At 38.6% G+C, this 25138-nt stretch overlaps 1 protein-coding gene across 4 annotated transcripts in view; it reads left to right on the top strand.

The window, feature by feature from the left end:
• The window catches only part of LOC122651975 (probable UDP-N-acetylglucosamine--peptide N-acetylglucosaminyltransferase SPINDLY), a 105022-nt gene that overhangs the window by 75906 nt on the left and 3978 nt on the right, over positions 1-25138 (top strand). For all 4 annotated transcript variants that reach the window (XM_043845575.1, XM_043845572.1, XM_043845574.1 and 1 more), the window contains 3 exons: positions 11140-11234; positions 21984-22119; positions 22235-22452. In XM_043845575.1, coding sequence (XP_043701510.1) covers positions 11140-11234; positions 21984-22119; positions 22235-22452 — 449 coding nt within the window. The remainder of the gene's footprint in view (positions 1-11139; positions 11235-21983; positions 22120-22234; positions 22453-25138) is intronic.

Consider the following 25138-nt stretch of genomic DNA (forward strand, 5'->3'; position numbering starts at 1 on the left):
TAATAGGTTTACCAAAACCTATAACTGTTCAGTAACCTTTTTCTTTGATTCATGTGTATTTCAGGATCTTACGACGAAGAAGATGATTGGTAGAGGTCGTGAATCGCGGGGGGGGGGGGGGCTATATATACTTGAGGACACTTCATCTATTGCGTGTTCCAGTGAGGTGTCACCTCACCATATTCATTGTCATTTGGGTCATCCTTCGTTGGAGAGTTTGGAGCTTTTAGATAGTTGTTTTCGGTCTCTTTCTAGGTTAAATTGTGAGTCTTGGCAGTTTGGGAAGCTCCACCGTGTGAGTTATCCTCCTAGAGTCAATAAATGGTCTGACAAACCTTTTTCTGTAGTTCATTTTGATGTATGGGGTTCTTGTCCTATCATTTCCAAGTTGGGCTTTCGTTATTTTGTTACATTCATTGATGACTATTCTAGGGTTACCTGGCTTTATTTAATGAAAAATCGTTCTGAATTATTTTCCATCTTTGTGCTTTTGTAAATGAAATCAATACTCAGTTTCAAACTCCTTTGCATATTCTTCGTAGTGATAATGCCAAGGAGTATTTTTCCGCCCCCTTTGTTGATTTTATGGTTCAACATGGTATTATTCATCAATCCTCTTGTGTTGACACCCCACAACAAAATGGTGTGGCTGAGAGGAAGAATAGACATTTAATAGAAGTCACTTGATCTCTTTTATTTGAGATGAAAGTGGCGAAACTTTTTGGGCAGATGCTGTTTTGACTGCGTGTTACCTCATTAACTGCATGCCTTCCTCTGTTTTACGTGGTGGTATCCCATTTTCTTTGTTATTTCTTTTTACGTCTTTGTTTGTTTTACTACCTTGAGTTTTTTTGGTAGTTAGTGTTTGTTTCATTCGTGATCATCGTCTTGGTGTTTCTAAGTTGGATCCTAAAGCTCTTAAGTGTATTTTGTTGGTTATTCCCACACTCAAAAGGGTTATAGCTGCTATTCATTTTTGTTGCAGAAATATTTTGTTACTGTTGATGTTTCCTTCTTTTAATCCACCCCGTATGATGCTTCTTTATTTATTGCGTTTGAGTTGGATGATGATCATCCTGTTTTTGTTGTTCAGTCTATTGTTAACCCTATTCCGCAGGCTGCCTCATCACCGGCACCTCGACCTATTTTGTTTCAACGTCAGCAATGGAAAGTATGGGCTTTCCCTGTTCCCGCAACTTCTACTCCATCTACTTCTTCGCCGACAGATCCTGTAATAGGTAGTACTTCTTCTTTGGAACCTCCTTGTGATCTTGATATTCCTATTGCTCATCGTAAGTGTATGCAGACTTGTACCCAACACCCCATTTCTAACTTTGTTTCCTATGCTAGTTTATCTTCCACCTTTCATTCCTGTTTACAAATTGTTGAAAATCATCCTGTTCCTAAGTCTGTCGCAGAGGCATTGTCTAGTCCTGGTTGGAAGGCTGCTATGAAGGAGGAATTATTGGTGTTGGAGGAAAATCAGACTTGGGAGCTTGTTCCCTTACCCTCAGGTAAATCTGCTATTGGTTGTCACTGGGTATATATGGTGAAAGTGAACTCTAATGGATGCTTGGCTCATTGAAGGCCCGCCTTGTGGCAAAAGGCTATGCCCAAGTATATGGTGTGGATTACTTAGATACTTTTTCTCCTGTGGCGAAGCTTACTTTTGTTCGCATTTTGATTGCTCTTGCTGTTACTTATCATTGGCCTTTGTATCAATTAGATGTTAAGAATGCATTTTTGCATAGGGATATTCATGAAGAGGTTTATATGGAGCAACCTCTTGGATTTGTTGCTCAGGGGCAGTCTGGTCTGGTTTGTAAGCTCAAAAAGTCATTATATGGGCTGAAACAGTCCCCTCGGGCTTGGTTTGACTGGTTCACTGAAGTTGTGTTAGAGTTTGGGTTGACACAGTGTGGTAGTGATCATTCTGTATTTTTCCACCGATTTGATGTATGGAAAATATTCCTTGTTTATGTTGATGATATAGTTATTACAAGAGATGATATTTTTGGTATTAACTTGAAGGTACATTTGCAACAGAAGTTCCATACCAAGGATCTAGGAAGCTTGAAGTATTTCTTGGGTGTGGAGGTGGCTCAGTCGAAGAAAGGGATTTCACTTGCGTAGTGAAAGTATGTTCTTGATCTTCTGTCAAAGACATGGATGTTGGGTTCTAAACCTTTAGATACTCCCATGGTTCCCAGTTTAAAGCTTATGGCTGATGATGGTGATGTTTTGGATGATCCTGGAAATATCGAAGGTTAGTTGGAAAATTGAATTATCTAACAGTGACTCGGCCTGACATTGCCTTTCCTGTTAGTGTAGTGAGTCAGTTCTTATCTTCTCCTTGAACATCTCACTGGGAGGCAGTTGTGCTTATCTTGCGGTACCTCAAAAAGGCTCTTGGACGTGGTCTTCTCTATAGTGATCATGGCCATGGGAGGATAGATGGTTTTTTGGATGCTGATCGGGCAGGGTCTTCGATTGACAGGAGGTCAAGTACAGGTTATTGTACATTTGTTAGAGGGAATCTGGTGTCCTGGAAGAGCAAGAAACAGATAGTAGTTGCTCATTCCAGTGTAGAGTCAGAGTATAGGGCTATAGCACATGCTACCTGTGAGCTACTGTGGGTGAAACAATTATTGGCTGAGATTGGGTTCGTTGATGATTCTCTGATGCAACTGTGATGTGATAATCAAGCTGCTGTCTATATTGCTTCAAATCCAGTGTTTCATGAAAAAACAAAATACATTGAGGTGGACTGTTATTTTATTCGAGAAAAGTTCCTTGTCATGTTCGTATAGGAGAGCAACTTGCTAATATATTTACTAAGTCTTTGGGGAGTGTAAGAGTGGATTATATTTGTAACAAGCTGGGCATGATTAACATCTATGCTCCAGCTTGAGGGGGAGCGTTAGCGAGAACTGTATAGGTCTCGGTATTAGCGCCAAACACCAACAACGAGATGAGAGAAGTACGGAGGGTAGTTTAGGAAGTTGTTTTTATTTTATTATTTTGTTATTTCCCTGTTTTGCTCTTATTAGGTTTATTTAATGAAGTTTAGAGAGAGGTCACGATCATATAGTGACTCCCAAAGCTGCACATCGTCTCTCTCTTTTTCTTTCTCGATTTCTCTATGTCTCCCTTAATTTTTCTTACACTGTGTGACAAAATCTATTGAGTCTCTAATGGCTACTTTTCTCTGTAAAGGAGATGACTCCTCCAGATTCCTTCACCCCATCGGATGGGCTTCTGTTTGCCTTCCAAAGGAGGAGGGAGGCTTGGGCCTAAGAAGGATCGAAGTGTCAATTCAGCTGGCATTACCAAGTGGGTATGGAACATAGTTGTCACGTCGTCACGGCGATCCAAGTCGGTGGAAGTGTGTCATGTCGATATATCTACATGTCGCCCACCATGGCGATCATATCGACCATGTTTTATTTTTTATTTTCTCAATTTTTAATGTCATTTAGTATGCTATAATATATACCCTATAACATAAAAAATTAACATGAAAGTGTACTAGTAATCTACTATGGTTTAATTCATGAAAGTGTAATATCCATTAGTGTATATGAAATCATGGATTATCAAATAATTGATAACAATAGTCTTGCTGATAATAAAGTTGAAAAATCATGAGAGTTGAGATGTGATTCATATGAAAGTGACTACAAAAGTAACAAAACAAAAAAAAATTACAAGAAGGTAATTTATATTGAGTGAATAAAGCTAATAAACAACCCATCTAAATAAAAAAAAAAAAAATTACTGATGTGAATATGTGATTGTGTATTAGTCAATAATGTATTAGTATTTTTTTGTTTGATGTTTTTTTAATTTTTTTTATGTTAAGGAAAAAGCATTAAAATAAAAAATGGTTAAAAAAATTATTGTGAAAAAATTAAGTTTTATAATTTGAAACAACCATGTCGCCCGATATGGCCATATGTCGTGGTATGGCGTCCATGGCGGCGCCATGGCGACGACATGGAGACCATATCGGTCGATATTCTTGCATCATCCATATCAGTGGTCGATATGCCCACTTCTCCAGCGATATGACGCCATGGCGTCGATATGGCGACGCCAAGACAACTATGGTATGGATTGTTAGTAAGGAGAAAAGTATTTGGATGGATTGGGTTTACTCTTGGCTGCTGCGTTCTGATTCTATTTGGATGGTATTGGTTTCGTTTGAAGCTTCTTGGGTCTGGCGTAAGATCCTGGTCCTTCGGCCTGCTGCCCTTAGAGCCATTCGATCCCATATATGATGAGGTAATGCAAGAGTCAACCTCGAACCAGGGAAACCAGTGAGAGATCGATTGCTGCCAGGATCAACACAATAAGGATGAACAAATTGAATAACTGAAACTTTTATTACTATTTTTTTCTGTATACATATGAAAGAAGCATGAAAATGGGATAAGAAGATAAAGAAGAGACGATAGAAAAGAAGGGGGGGTAGGAGAATGGCTCTCTCAGCCTGGGTCTCTTACCCACAGCTATCACAGCTGTTGAAATATGGAATTTCTCCCATAACCGATGGCAACAAGGCCTGAAAATTCTTTTCTCCAAATCTGTTTCTATTACAAGACGGACGGCCTATTTAATAAAATAGGTCAGCTTACAAAATTAGAAATTTAAGAAATAGTAACTTTTAAAAGAAATAATAATTTCTAATAATACAAACCTAATGAAAATTGAAACTAGACTTTATATTTCAGCTAACATGCAAGGAACAAAATTAGAAACTAGTAAATATAGTAACTACTAAAAAGAAAGAAACAAAATTAGAAACTACTGGATACTTGGATATTCCACCAACATCCAGTAGCTAATCTTCATTCCAGTTGTCCATATCAAGCCCCAAATCACTGTTCAAGTAACTCGGGTACTGGTCATGTGAACAGTAAATTTTTTTTTTTAAAAAAAAATTTCTGTCTTGGCCTCTTTATCTTCTTCATGCTTCTTTTTGGGCTGGGGCTGCCTTAGGTGATCCTCCATTGAACCAACAAAAACTTGCCACATCATCAGACCAGGCTGCCTCTCATAGCAGTCGAATCCACAACTTTGCTGGGCTGGTTTTGGGGCTTATTTCTTGCGGGTACATATGGACTTGTGATCTATATCATGGGGCCTCCATCAAGCTTTGGCTAGACCACTGATATCCCATGGGAGTTCTTCTTTACTATGTCACCCCCAGAGCTATCTACAACTCCGGTCTTTGTATGCAGGCCATGGTTTGGTGGCATCATCCATCTTGATGATTGGGCCCCTCAAACCTCCTCTCTCCTGACATTTAATGAGGTGTGGAATGCTTTGCCCTCTATTCTTAGAAGATCTTCAGGGAGGGGAGATCGAGTTGTCTGGGCTTCTTCTTCCTCTGGTATCTTTAGTTCTAAGGCAGCTTGGGATTTCTTCCGATCCAATGGCTCCTTATCTCCTTGGCAGAAGCTCCTTCGTTCAAACACCATATTCCTCGTCATTGTTTCACAGCCTAGTGAGTCTTCTCTAACTTCCTCCCAATGCAGTCCTTCCTTCTTCATTGGTAGATGACTGTCTCCTCCTCTTGCTGCCTTTGTTGGAACGTAGTCGAAGATATCAATCATCTTTATTTCGAGTGCCCCTTCTCCTCCCTTGTGTGGAAAGGTATTCTTGCAAAATGCTGGCCCAGAAAGTACAGAATCCTTCATTTTACAAGGGAGTGGATCTGGGTGGACATGTCCTTTGCAGGGTCATCCTTTTGTGATACTGTGAGGAAGCTAGCTTTTGTGCTGCTATTAATCATATTTGAATGGAGTGTAATATCAGGAAATGGACCTCCAACTCTCTGTATTTTTGCCAAATTTGGGTTTCAATTTTTTTTTACGCTAAAAGCCAAGCTTTCAACTATTTCTTGTAATGATTCTCCAAGGAACATGCATATTGTTAGCAGATATGTGTTAGAGAATATTGCTTGGATAGTCTAAAGCAGTTGGCTATGTATTTATAGTAAAGAGTCAAAAATTTCAAGGACAAAATTGCCCCTAACATAGCTGACATGGCTGTACAAATAATAGAAAGGAGAAAATGTCCAGAATACCCTCAAGTTGGTACATATATGTCATGCATGCCCAACTTGACTAAAATAGGATGAAACACTTTGCCACTCAATCCCTTGGTGAATACATCGGCCAACTGATCAGCAAACTTCACAAAGGGAACACAGATGAGTCCAGCTTCAAACTTCTCCTTGATGAAATGTCGATCAACCTCTACATGCTTCGTATGATCATGCTGGACAGGGTTATGGGCAATACTAATGGCAGCTTTATTGTCACAATATAGCATAACAATTCACAGATTCCTTGTGCCATGGCACGAAACTTTGCTTCAACACTGGACCTTGCCACAATATTTTGCTTCTTGCTACGCCATGTGACAAGGTTTCCACCCACAAAAGAGCAATACCCAGAAATGGATTTTCTGTCAATAGAGCCAGCCCAATCGGCATCTGTGTAAGCCTCAACCTTCAGGTGACCACTGGGAGATAAAAGTATTCTTTTTCCTGGTACAGACTTCAAATATCGCAAGATGCAAAGAATTGCCTCCATATGAGAGGAATAAGGATCATGCATAAACTGGCTTACCAAACTCACTGCAATGGCAATGTTTGGTCGTGTATGAGAGGTAGATCAGTTTGCCCACCAATCGCTGAAAACGACCTTTGTCAATAGGTTCACCTTCTTTCTCCTTGAGTTTTGTAGTAGCCTCCATAGGAGTATCTGAAGGGTGACACCCCAACAGCCCATTCTCAGACAATATGTCTAGGATATATTTTCTTTGAGAAAGAAAGATGCCCTTTGAAGATCGGGCAACCTCTATCCCTAGAAAATATTTTAGAGTTCCTAGGTCCTTTATTTCAAACTCACGACCAAGGAAAAGCTTCAGTTTGTTGGTCTCATCACCATCATTTCCGGTTACTATAATGTCATCACATAGCTTATGAGGATAATGACCTTATTACCAACTCGTTTGATGAACAAAGTATGATCAACATTGCTTGGCTTATATCCCACAAAAACCATAGCCTTGTGAAACCTGCCGAACCAAGCTCTAGGTGACTGCTTCAACCCACAGAGAGCACGCTTCCATTTACACACCTTGCCCTTGATAGTATTACCTGAAAACCCTAGAGGAATGTCCATATAGACCTCTTCCTCTAGTTCTGCATGGAGGAAGGCATTCTTCACATCCAACTGCTGAAGATCCCATGCAAGATTCACAACACAAGATAACAACACTCTTATAGTGTTGAGTTTTGCTACTGGTGCAAAGGTCTCCTAGTAGTCAACTCATATGTCTGAGTAAATCCCTTTGCAACCAGACGGGCTTTATATCGATCCACTGTTCCATCTGCCTTCTGTTTGACCACAAACACCCATTTACATCCCATTGGTTTTTTCCCTGGAGGAAGAGCCACAAGATCCCACGTATTATTTTTGTTAAAAGCTCTCATTTCTTCCAACATTACTGCTTTCCACTTTCCATCTATAGATGCTTCTTGCGAATTTTTAGGAATGGAAATAGAAGAAAGAGAAGATACAAATGCACGAAAAGAAGGGAAAAGAGAACTATGAGAAACAAAACAAGAAATGGGATGTTGAGTGCAAGTCCTAGTACCTTTGCGATGAGCAATAGGTAGGTCGGAAGAGGAAGGCTTATCAGGAGAAGAAGGATCTGGATCCTGAGTCGGCAACTAGATAGGTATTGGTGCCCCAGTGGATTGAGGCTGCCCTTTGCTGGAACATCTCTTTTTATAAGTGAGAATGTTGGAGTCGTCAATGGCCTTCTGAAATTTACTAATGGTTCTCTGTACTGGAGTCAGCTCCCTCTGAATAAGAACATCACCACCACTTGTTTCCATGATCTCCCCCTGTAAAGGATTTCCTTCGGGTGAAGGGGCAACAGTCAAAGGAGGTTGGGTTTCCTTCGGGTGAAGGGGCAGCAGTCAAAGGAGGCTGGGCAGCAGCCATAGGAGGCTGGACAGCAGCCATGGGAGGCTGGTCATCAGTCAGAAGAGGCTGGTCATCAGTCAGAGGAGGTTGGGCAGCAACCAAAGGAGATAAAAGAAGGGGAACCTCAAGAGAGGGAACCACATCTTCACTAGAACTTTCCCCCTGAAGAGGTGGGGGAGAATAATATTGTTTGGATAGTCTAAAGCAGACCCCAAGCTATGTATTTATAATAAAGAGTCAAAAATTACAAGGACAAAATTGCCCCTAACATAGCCGACATGGCTGTACACATAATAGAAAGGAGAAAATGTCCAGAATACCCCCATGGTATTCTGGCCCATACAATCCAACACATATTGTTGTCTCCTAGGGTCTCCCTCTCTCCTCCCTCTAGGCCTCTCCTTGAGGCCTTCTTGTGTATTTGGGGGGCTGTTGTAGTCCTCGTTTCACTTTGGTAATGAATTATTTATTCACCCAAAAAAAAGCTGGTTCTGTCAGTTACTAATTCTAAGTTTAGTTTCTAATTCTAAAGTCCCTTTATTATCTGTTAATCCGGCTTTCAGCCTTGGCTGAATTTTTTAAGAGTTTTCTGACCCTAAGAGACCTACCACCGATTGGGATATCAGTCCCATCAGAGCAGTTCCTAATTTTGTTACTACTTTGTTTTCTGGTTGTTTTGTCCTTTACCTGTCCTGTGATAGCTCAGAACCTGGTGTTGTTTGTGTCTCCTATGGTTAGGCTTCTTCCCATGGTACTGTTATAAGTTGGCGAGAGTTTTTTAAGTTGCAACACCTATCTGTTAAAGTGTACTGTTAGTTTCGTTTACTAGTTATATGCTGTAACATGTTGAAGTCATTATGGGGTGATCCTGCTGTGAGATTAGTTCTTAGTTGTCAAGTTGAGGACTGGTCTTACATTAAAAACCAGTGATTCCATGGTCCAGATTTGCCTAGAATGTGTCTCTGCTGTCTGAGTCATTGTCCTGGACATGCTTCTTTTCTCTCTTGGTGAATGAGTGAGAGTTGAGTGTTCTTTGGAGCGTAGGGTTGAAAGTTTGGAGATGCATATCTTGTGTTAATTAGGATAAGTTCTGCATGAATTGGTCCCCACAATGGATAACTACCTTAATTTTAGAATAAAAATAAGAACTTCAGGAGCTGAGGCTTATGTGGATAAGGACACCCTTAAGTTACAAGGGGTTGACTCTGTAAGTAATTCAGTAATTATATCTGCCTCTTTCAGTTAAAGGGTTTTGATTTCTGTTTGGTCCTTTTGAAGACCTAACAAATTAAAAGAGGTTCTGGTGTCTGATTTTTACTTATTCTGTATGTACTAAGGAACATATTGTGTGACTGAGTTGTACTTTTTCAAATTTTTATCAAATTCTGAAAGCAAGTTTGACAGGAACTTTAGCTTATTTCTCTAGCCAATATTTTTTCCCTACTGAAATTTTACAAAGGGCTGAGAAAATATAACACATGCACCTGAGATATATGTGCATTTTGAGCTGTTTTGAAGATATTATTTCAAAGCATAATTCTCCTACAACCAAGTGTCACTTGCCAACATAGTTTGAAAACTCGTTTCGGTGGGCCATTTCGGCCAGACCGAAATTTCCGAGTTACCAAAAGTTCAGCAAAATTTTGCCTAAACATTGTATTTTTTTCTATGAGTTTTGCTTGGCCATTTCGGGGTGCAAAAGGTCGAAATGAGCGAAATACCGTAATGAAATGACCAAAATTTCAACGAAATAGTGCATTTTTTAGACCGAAATAAGCGAGATTCCGAAACAAAACGAGCGAATTTTTGAAATTTCGTTCGAAACATTGTATTTTTGGGCTTTGATGTTTCGTCTTGGGGGGTTCAAAATTACCGAAATATCTGAAATTTCGCTGAGTCTTTGAACTATGCTTGCCAAGAATAACAAAATTTACATCATTTTTCTTGATTCATAAGTTTTTCATATTGAGACTTGCCCAAAATTTATTGAATTCTTTTTGTAGAAAGGTATTTGGATGTGATGTGGGTAAGGCCAATTATAGACATGGTGAGATTTGTGCTGAGAATTATATATATTTCGGTCTTCTTAGTTGGTTGCTCCACTATTTACTTAGTTCTATGTTAGTTTGGGGTAGAAGGGTCAATTATGTCTTAAGTTTGGGATCGGGTATTTGGAGTAAGTATCACTTTTTCCCTATAAACAGCTTTTAGATTTTATTAATCTAACTAGAGAGTTATCTATTCACAGGATTGTGATAAACAGCCATGCATTGCTATTTTTGCTCTTATTGTTTTATTCTTTCATCCTAATGTTTCATTGCAGTTGGATTCTCTACAATATAGATAACTCCGCAGTAAATTGAGGCATACGTTTGATAAAATGATATTAGTTTCAATTCTTTGGTTTGCATGGAAGGAATTGTTATGATGTGTTTAGTTCCAGGGGATACAAGCACCTGTCAACACGGTGGTAGCAAAAATTACGGAAGTTTTGGTGAATGTCATTTTGCTGGTTCGATTTGGAGGAGCTTGTTAGGTTCATATGGGGGCAATTTGTTTGGGGAACAGCTTCACAATTTTCTTTCGTGCTCTCTTAAACCTATCTAACTGTTTTGGAACTATAGTCTTGGCTACTAGAATTGTTCAAGTCATAGCTTCTTGTTTAAGTTCCATGGCATCTGCTGTTATATTACATAAACCTGTTGCCTTGTTAATTTGCTGACCATAATTTGCTTGACTGGATTTGTGCTTATTTTTTTTTTTTTTATCAAGCTGTGAGAATATGCAAAATCCTAGGTCTGTTGATCTCATTATCTGATATGGAATCTTGAGTTTTCTAAGGCCAATTGTACTCTTTCTCCTAAATTAGTTTGCCATTTTAAAAGTTTTCTTCTAGTTTGCCTGCTGAAATTCCAACCCCAAAACTATGATGTTTTATTTACACATTCCTTGCTCTAATAGATTGCACCAATAATTTCTCTTGGGGGTGAATATTAAATAGAAAGTTTTGTTTTTGATGGTCATGTGAATAGACATATGAAATGGAATTTTTTTTGGGAGGACGGTGTGAATTTCCTTGTATGTACCATCTGGTTTGTTTCTGACTTATTATGACTTACGTTTACTACTATAGGCAACCTGGATTGGCTACCCAAACACCACTGGTTTGCCTACCATCGACTATAGAATCACTGATTCATTAGCTGATCCACTGGACACTAGGCAGAAGTAAGCTTTATTTTTACCTTTGCTGTTCTACATTTCTTGTGTTTAACTTGAATTGAATTTGGATTTATTACATGACCTGTTTGTATTATGTGATGGGCACCCAAATCACCAAATGATTACATGTGTATGCTAGTGTTGTTTTCTCCAAGTCAATGAGGACAGAAATACCATTATCAGAGGATTAGATTGGATTTATGTTAGAGAGATTGGAATTGCAAGCTAATTTCATTATTCATCGAGAAAAGAACTAAAGCTATTTCCTGTAGGTCCATTGATGGAATATTTAGAGAGGAGTATGGATCTTCACATCTTATTTGCTTACTTTGGGAGAGTGCATGATAGGCACTTTAAGAGGCCATCTGGTGGGTAATGGAAACAATGGGGTTTTGATTAGAATTTGTGATGCATAATGAAGTACCTAGCATTAGAATGATTGCTGGAGAAATAACTGTTTCTGATCATAGTAATTTGGTATCGGATTTAGTAAAACCTACTAGGGTCAGGGACCCGCTTATTGTGGTGTATGGGATTACATGAATTAAGGAAGAGAAAAAACTTGAAGATATAGTCTTGACAAGGTATAGCAGATGAAGGAAGATGAAGAAGGCAGTGGCAGTGAAAGAAAGCAAGCTATTGATTGGACTGTTGTAGAAATTCTTTTAACAGAATTAGTAACAATTACAAAATTAACAAGGTGAGTTAAGGAAGAGAAAGAATTAGAAGAAATAGGCTTGTGTAGGTATAGCAGATGAAGGTAGAAGATGAATAATGTAACCTCGGGTTCTGAAACCCTGATTATAGGCCCTGACAACAACTCAGCCTTATCCCAACTAAATGGGGTCGGCTACATGGATCCTTGCCCTCCAATCAGCTCTATCTGAGGTCATTTTTGATACAAGGCCTAAGCTATGCATGTCTTTCTTCAGCATTTCTCCTAAGGTCATTTTAGGTCTGCCTCTGTAATGCAAAATCGACCTCGAGTCAGGGAATCCAGCGGGAGATCAATTGCAGCAAGGATCAACTCGATAAGGAACAAAACAACTAAAATTCTCTTTCTTTTTTTTTAATTTTTATTTTATTGTTGTTTTCTATTACATATGAATGGAGAACATAAAGGATAAGAAGAAAGGAGAAAAATATAAAGAAGAGAAGATAGAAAAGGAGGGGGTTGGGGAATGGCTCTTTCAGCTTGGGTCTCTCACCCACAGCTATCCCATTTGTTGAAACATGGGGATTCTCCCATAACCGATGGCAACATGGCCTGAAAATTCTATTCTCCAAAACCTGCTTCTATTACAAGAGGGGTTGCCTATTTAATGGAATATGTCAGCTTACAAAATTAGAAACTTAAGAAATAGTAACTTCTAAAAGAAATAGCAACTTCTAAAAAGAGAAACCTAATGAAAATAGAAACTAGGCTTTATAGTTCAGCCAACATGCAAGGAACTAAAATTAGAAATAAATAAATATAGTAACTACTAAAAAGAAAGAAACAAAATTAGAAACTACTAGATACCGAGACGTAATAACTAAGAAACTAAATTAATAGCAACTTCCAATAGAATATTCCACCCACATCCAGCAGCTAATCTTCACTCCAGCTGTCCATATCAAGCCCCAAGTCACTGTCCATGTGAACAGTAACTCGGGTAATGTTCATGTGAACAGTAACCTTTTTTTAATTTCTGTCTTGGCCTGTTATCTTCTTCATGCTTCTCTTTGGGCTGGGGCTGGCTTAGGTGATGCTCCATTGAACCAACAAAAACTTGCCACATCATTAGACTAGGCTGCTTCTCACAGCAGTTGAATCCACAACTTTGATGGGCCGGTTTTGGGGCTTGTTCCTGCAGGTACGTAAGGAGCTGTGATCTACATCACCTGGCCTTTTTAGTTCATTGAATCAGAATCAAATAACTCCTCCATACTGGAGCATCCTATGGCCTCCGTTGAACATGGCCATGCTACCTCAAATGACTTTCTCATAGCTTATTGTGTATCGTAGCTACTTCCAAACCAGCTCTAATATGATCATTCCTTACTTTATCCTTCCTAGTTTTGCCACTCATCCATCTCAACATCCTTATCTCCGTAACTGAGTTTATCTATATGATGCTTTTTAATTGTCCAACATTCCACACCATACATCATCCGCAGTCGTATGACTATCCTATAAAAAAAAATTTTAAGTTTTAAAGGAATATACCAATCACACAACACTCCGGACTCAGCTCTCCACTTCATCCATCCTATTTTAATTCTTTGTGAAACATCATCCTCTTTATCAGCTTCTTTATTTATGATTGAGCCAAATACCTAAAATAATCACTTTGCGGAATCTCCCTATCTTCAATTTTCACCCCCTCATTATCTGTCCTAGTGTAACCAAAGTTACACACCATATACTTTGTTTTCGTTCTACTTATCTTAAAACCTTTTGATTCCAAGGTTGATCTCCATAACTCTAACTTGGCGTTAATCTTTGTTTTTGTCTCATCCACCAAAACAATACCATCAGCAAAAAGCATACACCAAGGAACCTTATCTTGAATGTCTCTAGTTAAATAATCCATGATAAGCATAAATAAATGAGGGCTTAAAGCTGATTCTTGATGTAACCCAATTTTAATTGGGAATTCACTACCTTGGGCCCCACAATTCTTACACTTGTCACCTCACCGTCATACATATCTTTAATTATGTCCACATATTTTTTTTTTTGGGTGAATATTATGTCCACATATTTACTTGAAACATTTCTCTTCTCTAGTACTTCAAAACAGCAGCAGCAAGGAGAATCTCGTGGATCAGAATTCAATGCTTTGATACCATGTAACAGAACTGAAACTAAAACTAACCTGCAACAAGACAACTAGAAGAAGAAAGCATAGAAGAGAGAAGAAGTTCTGAGAAGAGAAGGAGTAAAACCGCGAGAGAGAGAAGACTTCTCACGATTTAGTTGAATCACTAAATCGTGAAAGGCAGTTTTATTTATAATAGAACTTAAGTGAATTACAATAGAAAACCCCCAAAATACCCTTGAGATTTAAATCTAATTAGAACTAATTAGAAAGAACCATAAAGACATAAATAACCCCAAACAACTAAACACGATAATCCCAAACAACTAAACACGATAATCTTAACACTATATATGAAAATAGAAGCTAAACTTTGGCAGCATTAGGATAGAAGCTTTCTTCACTTGATGGGCCCACAAGATTTTCTAAAAAGCATTCCCACACAAGGAAAATATGGACTGTGACACTGTTATATGAATAGTACCGTGAATAGTGTTTGGTCTTTTTTCCTTCATATTTCAATCTACATCATGTAAAGACTCGGTAGTCATTTGTAGGTCCCTCCCACCTAACGAACGTGAACTTCATGTCGAATGAACATCCACATGACATTTTGGGTTGTCACTTGATGCAGATAAGAGCTTGAAGAAGAGGACTAAAATAAAAGTCAAAAAATACTGTTCACGAGAACAGTAATTTGGGTGCATATTCTCCTATTTTAGTTTCTTATTTAGTTTAGTTTAGTTAGTTTCTATTTTAGTTGCTTAGATTTTATGTAGAAATTTCTATTTTAGTTTCATTGCTTGTAATCCAAGTCTCAGCCTTATAAGAGACTTGCTATTTTATTGTTTCTATTTTTATAGTTTCCAATTTTAGGATTTTCAAAGTTAAAACTTTCTAATTTTTGTAACTTGAGGAGCAAGTCATTGCTTCCTCTTTATATGTAAGGCTTTTAAAAGCCACGGAGACGATTTGAATAGTTGAATGAAAAAATTGTGTTTAAGCAAAAGATTCTCTTGTCCAATGGCTGTCACATGAAGGGTTGGGGGGCCTAGCTGGTGAGAGCCAAATCTCCTTATCCCCTTCTCCTTTCTTCTCCTATCCTCTACTACTTCTCTTATTTGAATCCCTACTATTCCTGCTGTTGTGTGACTGCAATCAAGTGCTGCAACCTGCTACTACATCTGTGAAGGTCTAGAGAGCATCCTAAAAAAGCAACTGAATCTGCTGTTGCTGTCCAGAGGCAAAGAAGGCCACTTTCCTCACTTGCGGCTACATCAGTTTCTTATTCACTGCTGCTGATTCGAAGGTCTTGATCTCAGCACTCTTCCTCCCAATCAGAGTGATACTTGGAGGACTGCTTCATGCCCCTAAGGAGCCCACTAGATCTCAGTCTTGAACCCTGTTACTGTTCCTTTCATTGTATTGATCCTGCTACAATCGATCTCCCGCTGGTTTCCCTGGTTTGAGGTCGACTTTTGCATTATCACCCCCTTTCTGCTTCTATAAGGTATTTGCTTCAACTCAGGTACCGAAGCACTTACATGGGTGCCATGGATAACACCAATGCAGTCCTGAGATTTTGCATGAGGGAAAACTAGGTAAGTGGTTAATGGATATTGTATTTTCCACAATTGAACACATTCTGATTCAAAAAATGAAAGGAACGATGAACTGGTTGAGAATCGGCAAGTTATAAGCCACTAGATGAGGGCCTTTTAGTTTGATGATGAAGAGGTAGATGGTTGATTATGGTTGATGATGATAATAATTGATGGAGGTAGATAGCCCCACCAAGGGGATCACCTTCGATATGATTGCTGAATCCACAGCCCACTTGAGTCCACAAGCTAAATCTCACAAGAGAGTTCTTTGTTTTCAAAATCTGTTGTTCCAGAGAAGAGCCCATGGTTTTATTATATAGAGGGGAGGCATTAAAATCCCTTGGGATACATCAACTTACATTAAGTAGACTTTTGGATTTTTAATAACTAGAAACTAAAACCAAAACATAGATAACATCCCCAAGACGTAGGTAACTATAACCAAGAAAGTGACTCTTAATGACTAATAACTAATACCCAGGAGCAAGAACAACCTCATAACTCCACCTAGGAAACTGAAAAGACACATAGTAAGAGTAAATACTAGCCTAGGAAAATGAAAAGGCAAAACCGCTGGGTTTAATTCAACCAGGCCAGCATAGGTGTCGACCTATGGGCTGGGCCTTTTAGTCCTGGTCCTGCGGGCACAAATCTGGCCTTGTGCTGGGCCTGGTGGGCTGCCTGAATACCCTGCATCACATTCCTTCAAGAGTAAAGTAAGTGATTAGTGGAGTACCTTGAAATATGGGAACTGTTTTGGGTTATCCCTAATCTCTGATGGAATTTCATCAGAAGATGGCAGTCTAATAATCTCTCTTGCCAATAGGAGGACAGCTCTCAACACTGTGTTGTACTTGCGGATACATCTCTGTTGGAACCGATATGACCAATTATGATCATGAAAATTCCAATTTGTTCATCCATCCTTATGTAGCGGCTCACTTCCAACCAACCTCATTCTTTCATTAAGTCACAAAGGTTCAAGAAGACATGTCTCCATTCTAAAGGCGTGATAAATCCTATCTGCATGCCCAACTACGAGCTCATTAACCCATTCTGCACCGGTGAAGCTACTCTGTAATGAGTTCTCTGGTATGCAGCGAGTTCTGTATAGTGATTGATATAACAACTGCAACAAATCAGCCTTATCCCAACTTAATGGGGTCAGCTATGTGAATCAAAACAAAACAAGTAGGGAAAACTGAGATCTAAACAAAAGGGGATGAAGAGATGGGAAAAGAGGGATGAGGAATCCAAACAGTACAAGTATAGTGATTGATATCAATGCTGATATAATAATATCATCATCATCATCGAACGCATTCACATTACCATCTTCATCTAAGAGTTGTTCAATACTTTCCATGCTGATTACTGCAACATGTACATATTTTAACATTAATATAAAAATCAGTCAAGCACAAAGAATAATGCAATTAAAGAACACTAGATAACTTAAAATCATCCGTGCTCATCCAATTAGCATGATATAAAGTCATCCAACACCTAGTTTAAAATAAAAAACATAATCATCCAACATAACTTGTAAATGTCAAATATGTTTTATGTTTACAATACACCCACAAAATACACAGTCATCTAAGGTATTTCAGGAGTCCGACTCTTCTTTTTGGGGGACTAGCAACGAAGGCTTCTCTCCAGCCTGGCTCGCAATTTATTTGATTCACTGCTCTGTTATATATATCTTCCTCCAAATCAGTCATGCTGCTAAGGACATCAATAACACTTGTGATGGACAGCGGTCCTCAATCACATGATGAGGGTTAGCTGCCTAAGGATACCAAAAGAAAACAAGACTCGAAGCCTGAAATGGTTCTGGGTTTGTGGAGGACCCGTGTCAGAGCCACTGGTGCTGTGACTCTCCCTGGATTTTTCCATTTCTTGAATGTCCTTATAGGCCATTGAGACCTCAGAGCTACTGCCAGCCCTCCTCTTGGGATTTGGAGTCCTATCCTCTGTCTGTGTATGGTAGGTCGAGTGGAACCAATTTGTTCATTTCCAAGCACAGCATCATTAAACACAGTATCAGAATGCATTTACTGCTCCTTAACTGTAGAGTCAGCATAATTGTCCTCATCTGAATCTGGAAGATCCTCAGCATGTCCAAGTGCATCATCCCTAGCAGAATAAAAAAAAAAGGACATACCTAGTGCACGAGGCTCCTGCCACTGTGGGGTCTGGGGAGGGTCATAATATACGCAGCCTTACTCCTAGCAGCGTATATATCACTAAATATTGTTTGCAGTTCTGCCCATAATGGAGGACCAGATTTCATTAATTTTTGTCACTAAGGATTATCCTGACATTACAAAATGGTGACTATCAGCAAAAAAATATCTATTCGTTTTAAATTTACAATTCTAGTAAGTAGAGGTTGAACTATGTGTTACTTTTATGTTTGTGTCCCAAATAGTATCATCCTCAACAGTGCAAGTCCTTGTCAAAGGGTTCTAACCGAATCCACTTGTTGACAAAAATTTGTTAAAGCTATTATACTCTTGCTTCAGTTTATTTAACTTATTTTTTAACTGCACTATTGATGAAGATACATTACCAAATAGGGCTTATTTTGACGGGAATAAGTGTAGGGTTAGGTTATATAAATGTTGGGCCTTTGATCATATGGGGTTTCTATGTAATAGGCCACTTTTATGGGCCTAAAATATGGATAATTAGGTTGCATATTGGATTTCTTACATAGTTTATTTTTTATATAATTAGTGGTCATGTGATATATGACTTGGTTAAGTGGTCATGTGACTATTTAAGTTGGGCTGGATTAGGACTCTATACGTCTAACCATGTTTTGAGTCTATTTTCTTTAGTATTTTAGTTTCCTAGTCAGTTTATGTTACCTAGTAGGTTAAGGATGGAGTTAGGCCTTTCCTTTTTAGTGTAGGAGTCTATTTTTGAGTCTTTTACATAAGGTTGTAATTGGGGCAAGCATGGAACACGAATTTAGATATTAATGAAAAGCTTTGCTGCTCTTCTTCTCCATGGAAGATTTTTGTCATGTGTTTGATCAAGGCTGGTGGGATCGGTGTTTGATCCGAATGACACCTTACGATGGGAAGACCGGGTGGTTCTTTGGTGGGATTGGTGTTTCTTCCAATCGACAATTCGACACCTTGAAGTGGGAAGCCTGGGTGGTTTGTTGGTGGGATTGGTGTTTAATCCAATCGACACCTTGTGGTGTGAAGTCCGGGTGATTCTGTTGAAGCTCTACATTCAAGTTCTAGTTCAAGTGTTTTATTCAAGTTCAACAATCAAACAAGCTGCTGCCAAGGAAATTCTGCAAGTATAGTAAGTTTGAATCATCCCCAACCCCTACCATTCTTCTTCTAATCCTCTCACAGCCCAAACCCCAAATTTCCTCCTTTTATTTTCAATTTTCTCAATACCTAAATTTTGCCCAGACTAAGCCAGCTAGCCAAATCACACCAAACTTTTATCAAATTCTCCTTTCATACTAGGGAAAACTCGATCCAAATTGCTCCCTCATCTAACCCTCATAAACCCTAAAATTCCATCTTTTCCTCTTTTCAAAAACCCTAACCCTAACTTTGCTTCCGATTCTAATTAAAAGGCCTAGATATGTTAAAACTTAACAAGACCTTCACTGATAGACTCCCCTACATCAACTTGACCTAACCCTACCATCAAACCCTAACCCTAATTTCACACTTTTCACCTATTTTGACCTAGCCGAATCACCTAGTTCATAACATATCCTGGTTATTGGCTTCTAATTGGTCTCCTACCAATCTCGAACTACATTAACTATCCTATATTTTTTTTTTGGTAAAGATTAACTATCCTATATTTAAGCCCTGTTATTTCCTCAAACCCATCCCTGACTTTATGCCTCCCTGCCTTGTTGAATGTACATGAGGTCCAGTTTCCCTTGTTGACCTCTTCCACTAGCAACCTTACAAATAGAGTAGTGTTTTCATCGGTCCACTTAGTGTTAAATGCTTCAGATTGGGAAGCCATTTCAGCCTAATAGAAATTATCTATCACACTTGTTAGGACTGTGTCATGACAAAAACAATGATTTAAAACCCCAAATAGAACCAAAGCACAAAAGTAATCACTTTTATAACAATAGCATTTAAGCCTAATATAATTGTGGGGGAGATAGGGGGGGGGGGGGGGAGGAAAAAGCATTCTCCTATCTCACTAATTTCTCTATCCACAAGAAGAACTAATAGTGTGTCTGAAAACATGTAGTACAGACATGTACATTCTGAGACCTTCCCAAATCTATTTATGTCCATCAGTAAATTTGTAAGAAATCTAGTCTAGGTTGAAGAGTTCTTCAGTCGTGGAGAATAGAGGTGTTTTGGTTTGCTCGATAGTCTTGGTTCATATTCTAAGAAGTAGGCTTCGTTGGTCTGTGGTGTGATTAACACTCACATTGAAGTAGATCGAAGATTTTTGGATTTTTAATGATTTTATCATCTTGCCATGAAGAAAGGATATTTTGCTTCTCTAGTAGGTTTAGGGCCGTTTCCAATCCACCCCACCTGGACCCTGTGAAAGTGGGATGTATACTGTGTGGCCTGCTGGTGGGTGTAGGCATAGTATTTTCCTCAGCTCAAAGAGTTACTTGGCATAATGAAGTAGTACTCAAAATATTATAAATAGAGGACAGAATTAACTAGCCTCGTAGGGAGAAATTAAAGAAATTCCACCAACACTGCCAAGGTGATCTTGAAGTTCAAACTTCAAACCATAGATACAGCTCAATACTAATCGATACACTCGATGCTTACCTTACAGCCTGCAGAAAAAAATATTTGCAGTAGAGTAGAATACCAAGACTCTAAAACCTATCCTGTCCAACCCTTTGCTTCGATTTTAGTTGACGATTCCATTTCTACATGAAAGACGAATCTAACCCAGCAAATTTCATATTGTTTCAATCATTAAACCTCCGCAAATCTCAGATTGAAGTTCTTAACCTAAGTGTGGTAAGTTGGAAAACCTAACTTTTTTTGCTCAAATCTTGCATTCTAACTCAAATTGTTTTTTATATGAATCAATAGACTAAGAAAAAATGACACTATTCGTTGCATAATTTTTTTTTATTTGCATGAATCTGAGGACCAATTTGTGATTTATTGACAATTTCTATGCGTATGTTTAGTGTATCTTGCATCTTTCGGATACGATGTGATACATCATCTCTTAAAATCACCCTTTTGATATGATACCTGATACTGATATTTAAATGCCTGGATACCTGATTAATACAACCCAGGGTTCCAAAACTCCGCTTATGGGTATGGGACCCACATGTAACAAATACAAGGTTCAATGGCAATCCTGAGAGAAGGGAGAAGATAGATGGGGGTAAGAACAGGAGGAAGAAGGAAGCGGCCCACCAACCTGGTTGTACACAAATCCATAACATTGGGCTAATCCAACTCAAAGTCTCATTCAATATTCCATCACTAATTCATTGGATTACAAGCATATATATAAAAAGAAAATGCACTCGACAAGGAAACTCTGAAGTAGTCTCAAACAAGGAAACTGGAATTTTACATATATAACTACCAATACCAAATAAAATAAAAGAATACAATATTAACCCCTACCAATAATCCCTATTGGACCAGAATCCCCCTGGTTTGGATTTGGTTCGTCCCGATCTGGGTTTCCAGATCTGGTCATGCCGGTCTAAAAGTGCACATGCAACTGCATCAATGAAGGTATTAGCAGTTAAAGAAAGCAAGCTAACAGAAGCACAACAACAGCTAAACATCCAGTCCATTGACACTGGGAACTCTAGAATAAAGCTTTCATAACTTTACCAAACAATACCAATTCAATTCATTATCATGGACAATGAAAAGCAAAGAGAGTTGCAGCCCCATATGTAACCTACCCCAGACCATCTAAAGATTAACACATTTTCTTTTACCAGACCCTAAGTAGAATTCCTACGTAATAGGTATCAGACTTTTGATTCAATGACTGAATATGGATGGTTTTCTTTTGATGTTGTTGTTAGGTACTAGTTGTAAATTTATCTAAATGACTAGTAACTGAGCCCCAGAAAACAAATAATATTATCTACTGAACTAACCCAATATGACTGAAAACTTATTTTTAACTAAAAAAATATTTTTACTTCCATCCCTCATTACACCAATCTACCCCATGCTGTGGAGTATAACTAAAGCGTTGAACATGCCTCTTGAATGCACTGCATCAGCACATCGAACACTACTTAGGGTAAAGACTTAATGGATTTAGTTTAGTTGTACTCTTTGTATTAGATTGTATATAGTTTTTTTAGTTTTTCTATTTTGTGGCAGGCATGTTGAAGAGCTAGTTCAGTTACCTGGGTGCTTCCTTTGTTATACACCATCTCCTGAAGCTGGTCCTGTTTCTCCAACTCCTGCTCTTTCTAATGGTTTTATTACTTTTGGGAGTTTTAATAATCTTGCGAAGGTATTACTTTGGATAAGAATCATATCAACATGGTAATAATGGTTTTCTAGTCATATTTCATGGAGTAAAGCTTCTGTTTTGGGAGCATTTACATTTTAGTCTTTTCTATTCCCAGATAACACCAAAAGTCCTGCAAGTTTGGGCAAGGATACTTTGTGCAGTTCCTAATTCCAGACTAGTGGTGAAGTGTAAGCCATTCTGTTGTGATAGTGTAGGACAGAGGTTTCTTTCAACACTGGAGCAGTTGGGACTGGAATCACAACGTGTTGATCTCCTGCCACTAATCCTTCTCAACCATGATCATATGCAAGCATATTCCCTCATGGATATCAGGTATGATGTGGGGTAATCTTTCCTTTATTAATATATTATCAAGGCAAAGTCTCCTTACCTGCTTCATTTTGTTTCCCTGCCCGTAAATCAAATTGAGTAGACCAAATTGATGTTCTTTTTCTCTTCAAACTTTATTCATTCTACCTGGCTATAGATTGTTTTATTTATTTTCATCGTTCTTCAGCATCTAAGCCTATTGTTTTGTTTCCTTTCATCTTTTTTCAGCATCGAAGCTTTTCTGTACTTGGCTATAGATTATTCTAATTTTAACCTTTATTTAGCAGTGGCTTTATTGGGAATATCACTACTGGATAGGCCTTATCATGCTATATTGATAGTTACTCCTGATGTTTGTGCTTTAATCTATATGCTTGATGTGTTTATTACTAAACTGCAAAGTGCTCTTTTGTTAAAGCCAGCTGAAGATATTCTTGAAAGTGTTGATCTGTACTGAATTATATTTCTTCAAGAAGCATAAGTGCTTATTGCCTGAAACCAAAATGGAAGGTACAGTGCCCCTCAAACAAAGGGGAAATCAATACAATAAGGGCTGACCAAATACTAAACTGATCACCTAAGCCCTGTCATAATGGCTCCTCCAACTGGACTGTAAATTCAAGCATCTACTTCACTAACTGTAGAAGAAGACTTGAGCCAATCTTCAAGCTTCCCTCTAGAATCTTCTTTTCAGCAATTCATCATATTGTTCTTCTTTCCCTTGTTCTTCCCCCTATTCCTTTCTTCTTCATAGAGTTGAAGCTACTATTTAAGGGAGAAGGAGCCATAGCTATTTAGCTCTCCGACTCGAACCATTAATCCTCATGCAGGATAAAATACTTTTAAGGTCTCCCAGCATGGTCCATGTCAACTGGTTCTTGAGCAAGGGTGGTACATGATCATTGGGTGAGCGATTTTATATCATCAATAAAGGATTTCCTTTGTTTGATTGCACGTTAGTGCTTTAGTTTGATTACAGGAACAAATACGGGCAAGGCATCACAATGACATGAGCACCCTTAGCCGCCCACTTAATGACTCTTATCTTGTCTTTCAGTCATCCAGTTATCTTCTTCTAGCTACAACTAAAACCTTCTTAGGGCCCGGTTGGTTTTGCATCACATTTAATGTGTTTGTTGAACATCATTGCACATATCCATTATTTAGGCACATCATCATATAGTTTTCCTCTTGACATCTCCAGAAACAGTTTTGAATTTGTCCATCGGTTTGGTTGAGATTCAAAACAATAGACAATATAGACTAGCAAGGATATTCGACTTCTGCTCAAATAGTCTATACATAGTTGTGGTTGGTCTTACATATACACAATCACAGATTTACCATTAGGCTCATCTATATAGCCAAAGTTGGTCTTACATATAGTCATCCAAAAGATATACCAATTACACTCATTGGACTATATTGCCATGGCTGGTCTTATATACAGATCAAAAGAATTGCCATTTAAAGTTCATGGATCTATAAGGTCAAAGTTGGACTTACGTATGAACCAAGAACCTTTTACAAGATTCAAGGGCCATAAGGCCATAATTGGACTTAAATATGGATCAAGAATTCTTTTTCAAAAACTCAAGAGCCATAAGGCCATATGCAAATGCGAATGCTTCAGCCTTATCTTTTTTACTTAATCTACATGATGTGTAGGGAATACCAGAAGAATAGACTGCACGGGCTCCTAGAAGGTTATAAAGGACTCCTAGGGGATGTCAGGGATCTAGCCAAAGGGTGAGCGAGGTCTTGATGTGGTTATCTTCAAGAAATCCATGTGACCATCAATTGAAAGAAATCCCAGCAGCTTGTAGCACTCTTGAGATTGATTTGAACAAAATTAGGGTTTGGATTCAAGAACCGATGGGAAGGGATGGGGGAAGGGAATAGGCATCTCACCCTAGGTCTCTCACCTGTCCTATTTCAAGATTTCAACATTGCATAAACAACTTTTCTATTCATTCAAATTCGTGTATAATGCTGGCCTCCCATACAAACTTATATATAAGACTTAAAATTAGACTTGTACACTAAAAAGGAATGGCCTAACCCAATCCATCCTTAACTAATAAGGTAACTTAAACTTACTAGGAAAGTAAAACAATAAAGGAAAACCGCCTCTAACTAAACTAATGAAGTAAATCCCGTTTCCTACTTTCTACCCATATTCTGGGATCATTAAATTAGTCAATTACAAAGTAAACCCATGGGATCAAAAGCCCAACACCTACATAACCCAAACCAAAGCTTATTTTCAATAAAATAAGCCCATTAGGCGACTTATCTGCATCAGTAAATCCCACTCACAGTAACACGCTCAATCAAAAATTTATTGACCACACTTGAACAGTCGAGGTTTCAAGTCACTCGTCACCTGTAGTAAAACAATCACCAAAATACATGTCATAAGTCATAATTATATTTGTCACGGGGTCTAGGCGCCCAAGGCGTTGGAGAGTGTCCAAAATCAAGGTGACCCCGCCTAGTCGACCGAGACGCCTAGACACCTAGGCGACGCCTTGACAACTATGATCATAATCCGTAAAGAAGCAAGAGAATCCAATCCCATTAGGTCCAGCCTGTCAAAACAGGCAAAATAGCTAAACAGGGGTGATCCGGACTCGCCGGCAGCCTCTGCCAACAACACTTGAAACAGGTTTTGGTTCCAGAGGCAACC

The sequence above is a fragment of the Telopea speciosissima genome, chromosome 2 (genome assembly GCF_018873765.1).
Source record: "Telopea speciosissima isolate NSW1024214 ecotype Mountain lineage chromosome 2, Tspe_v1, whole genome shotgun sequence".
Taxonomy (NCBI): Eukaryota; Viridiplantae; Streptophyta; class Magnoliopsida; order Proteales; family Proteaceae; genus Telopea; species Telopea speciosissima.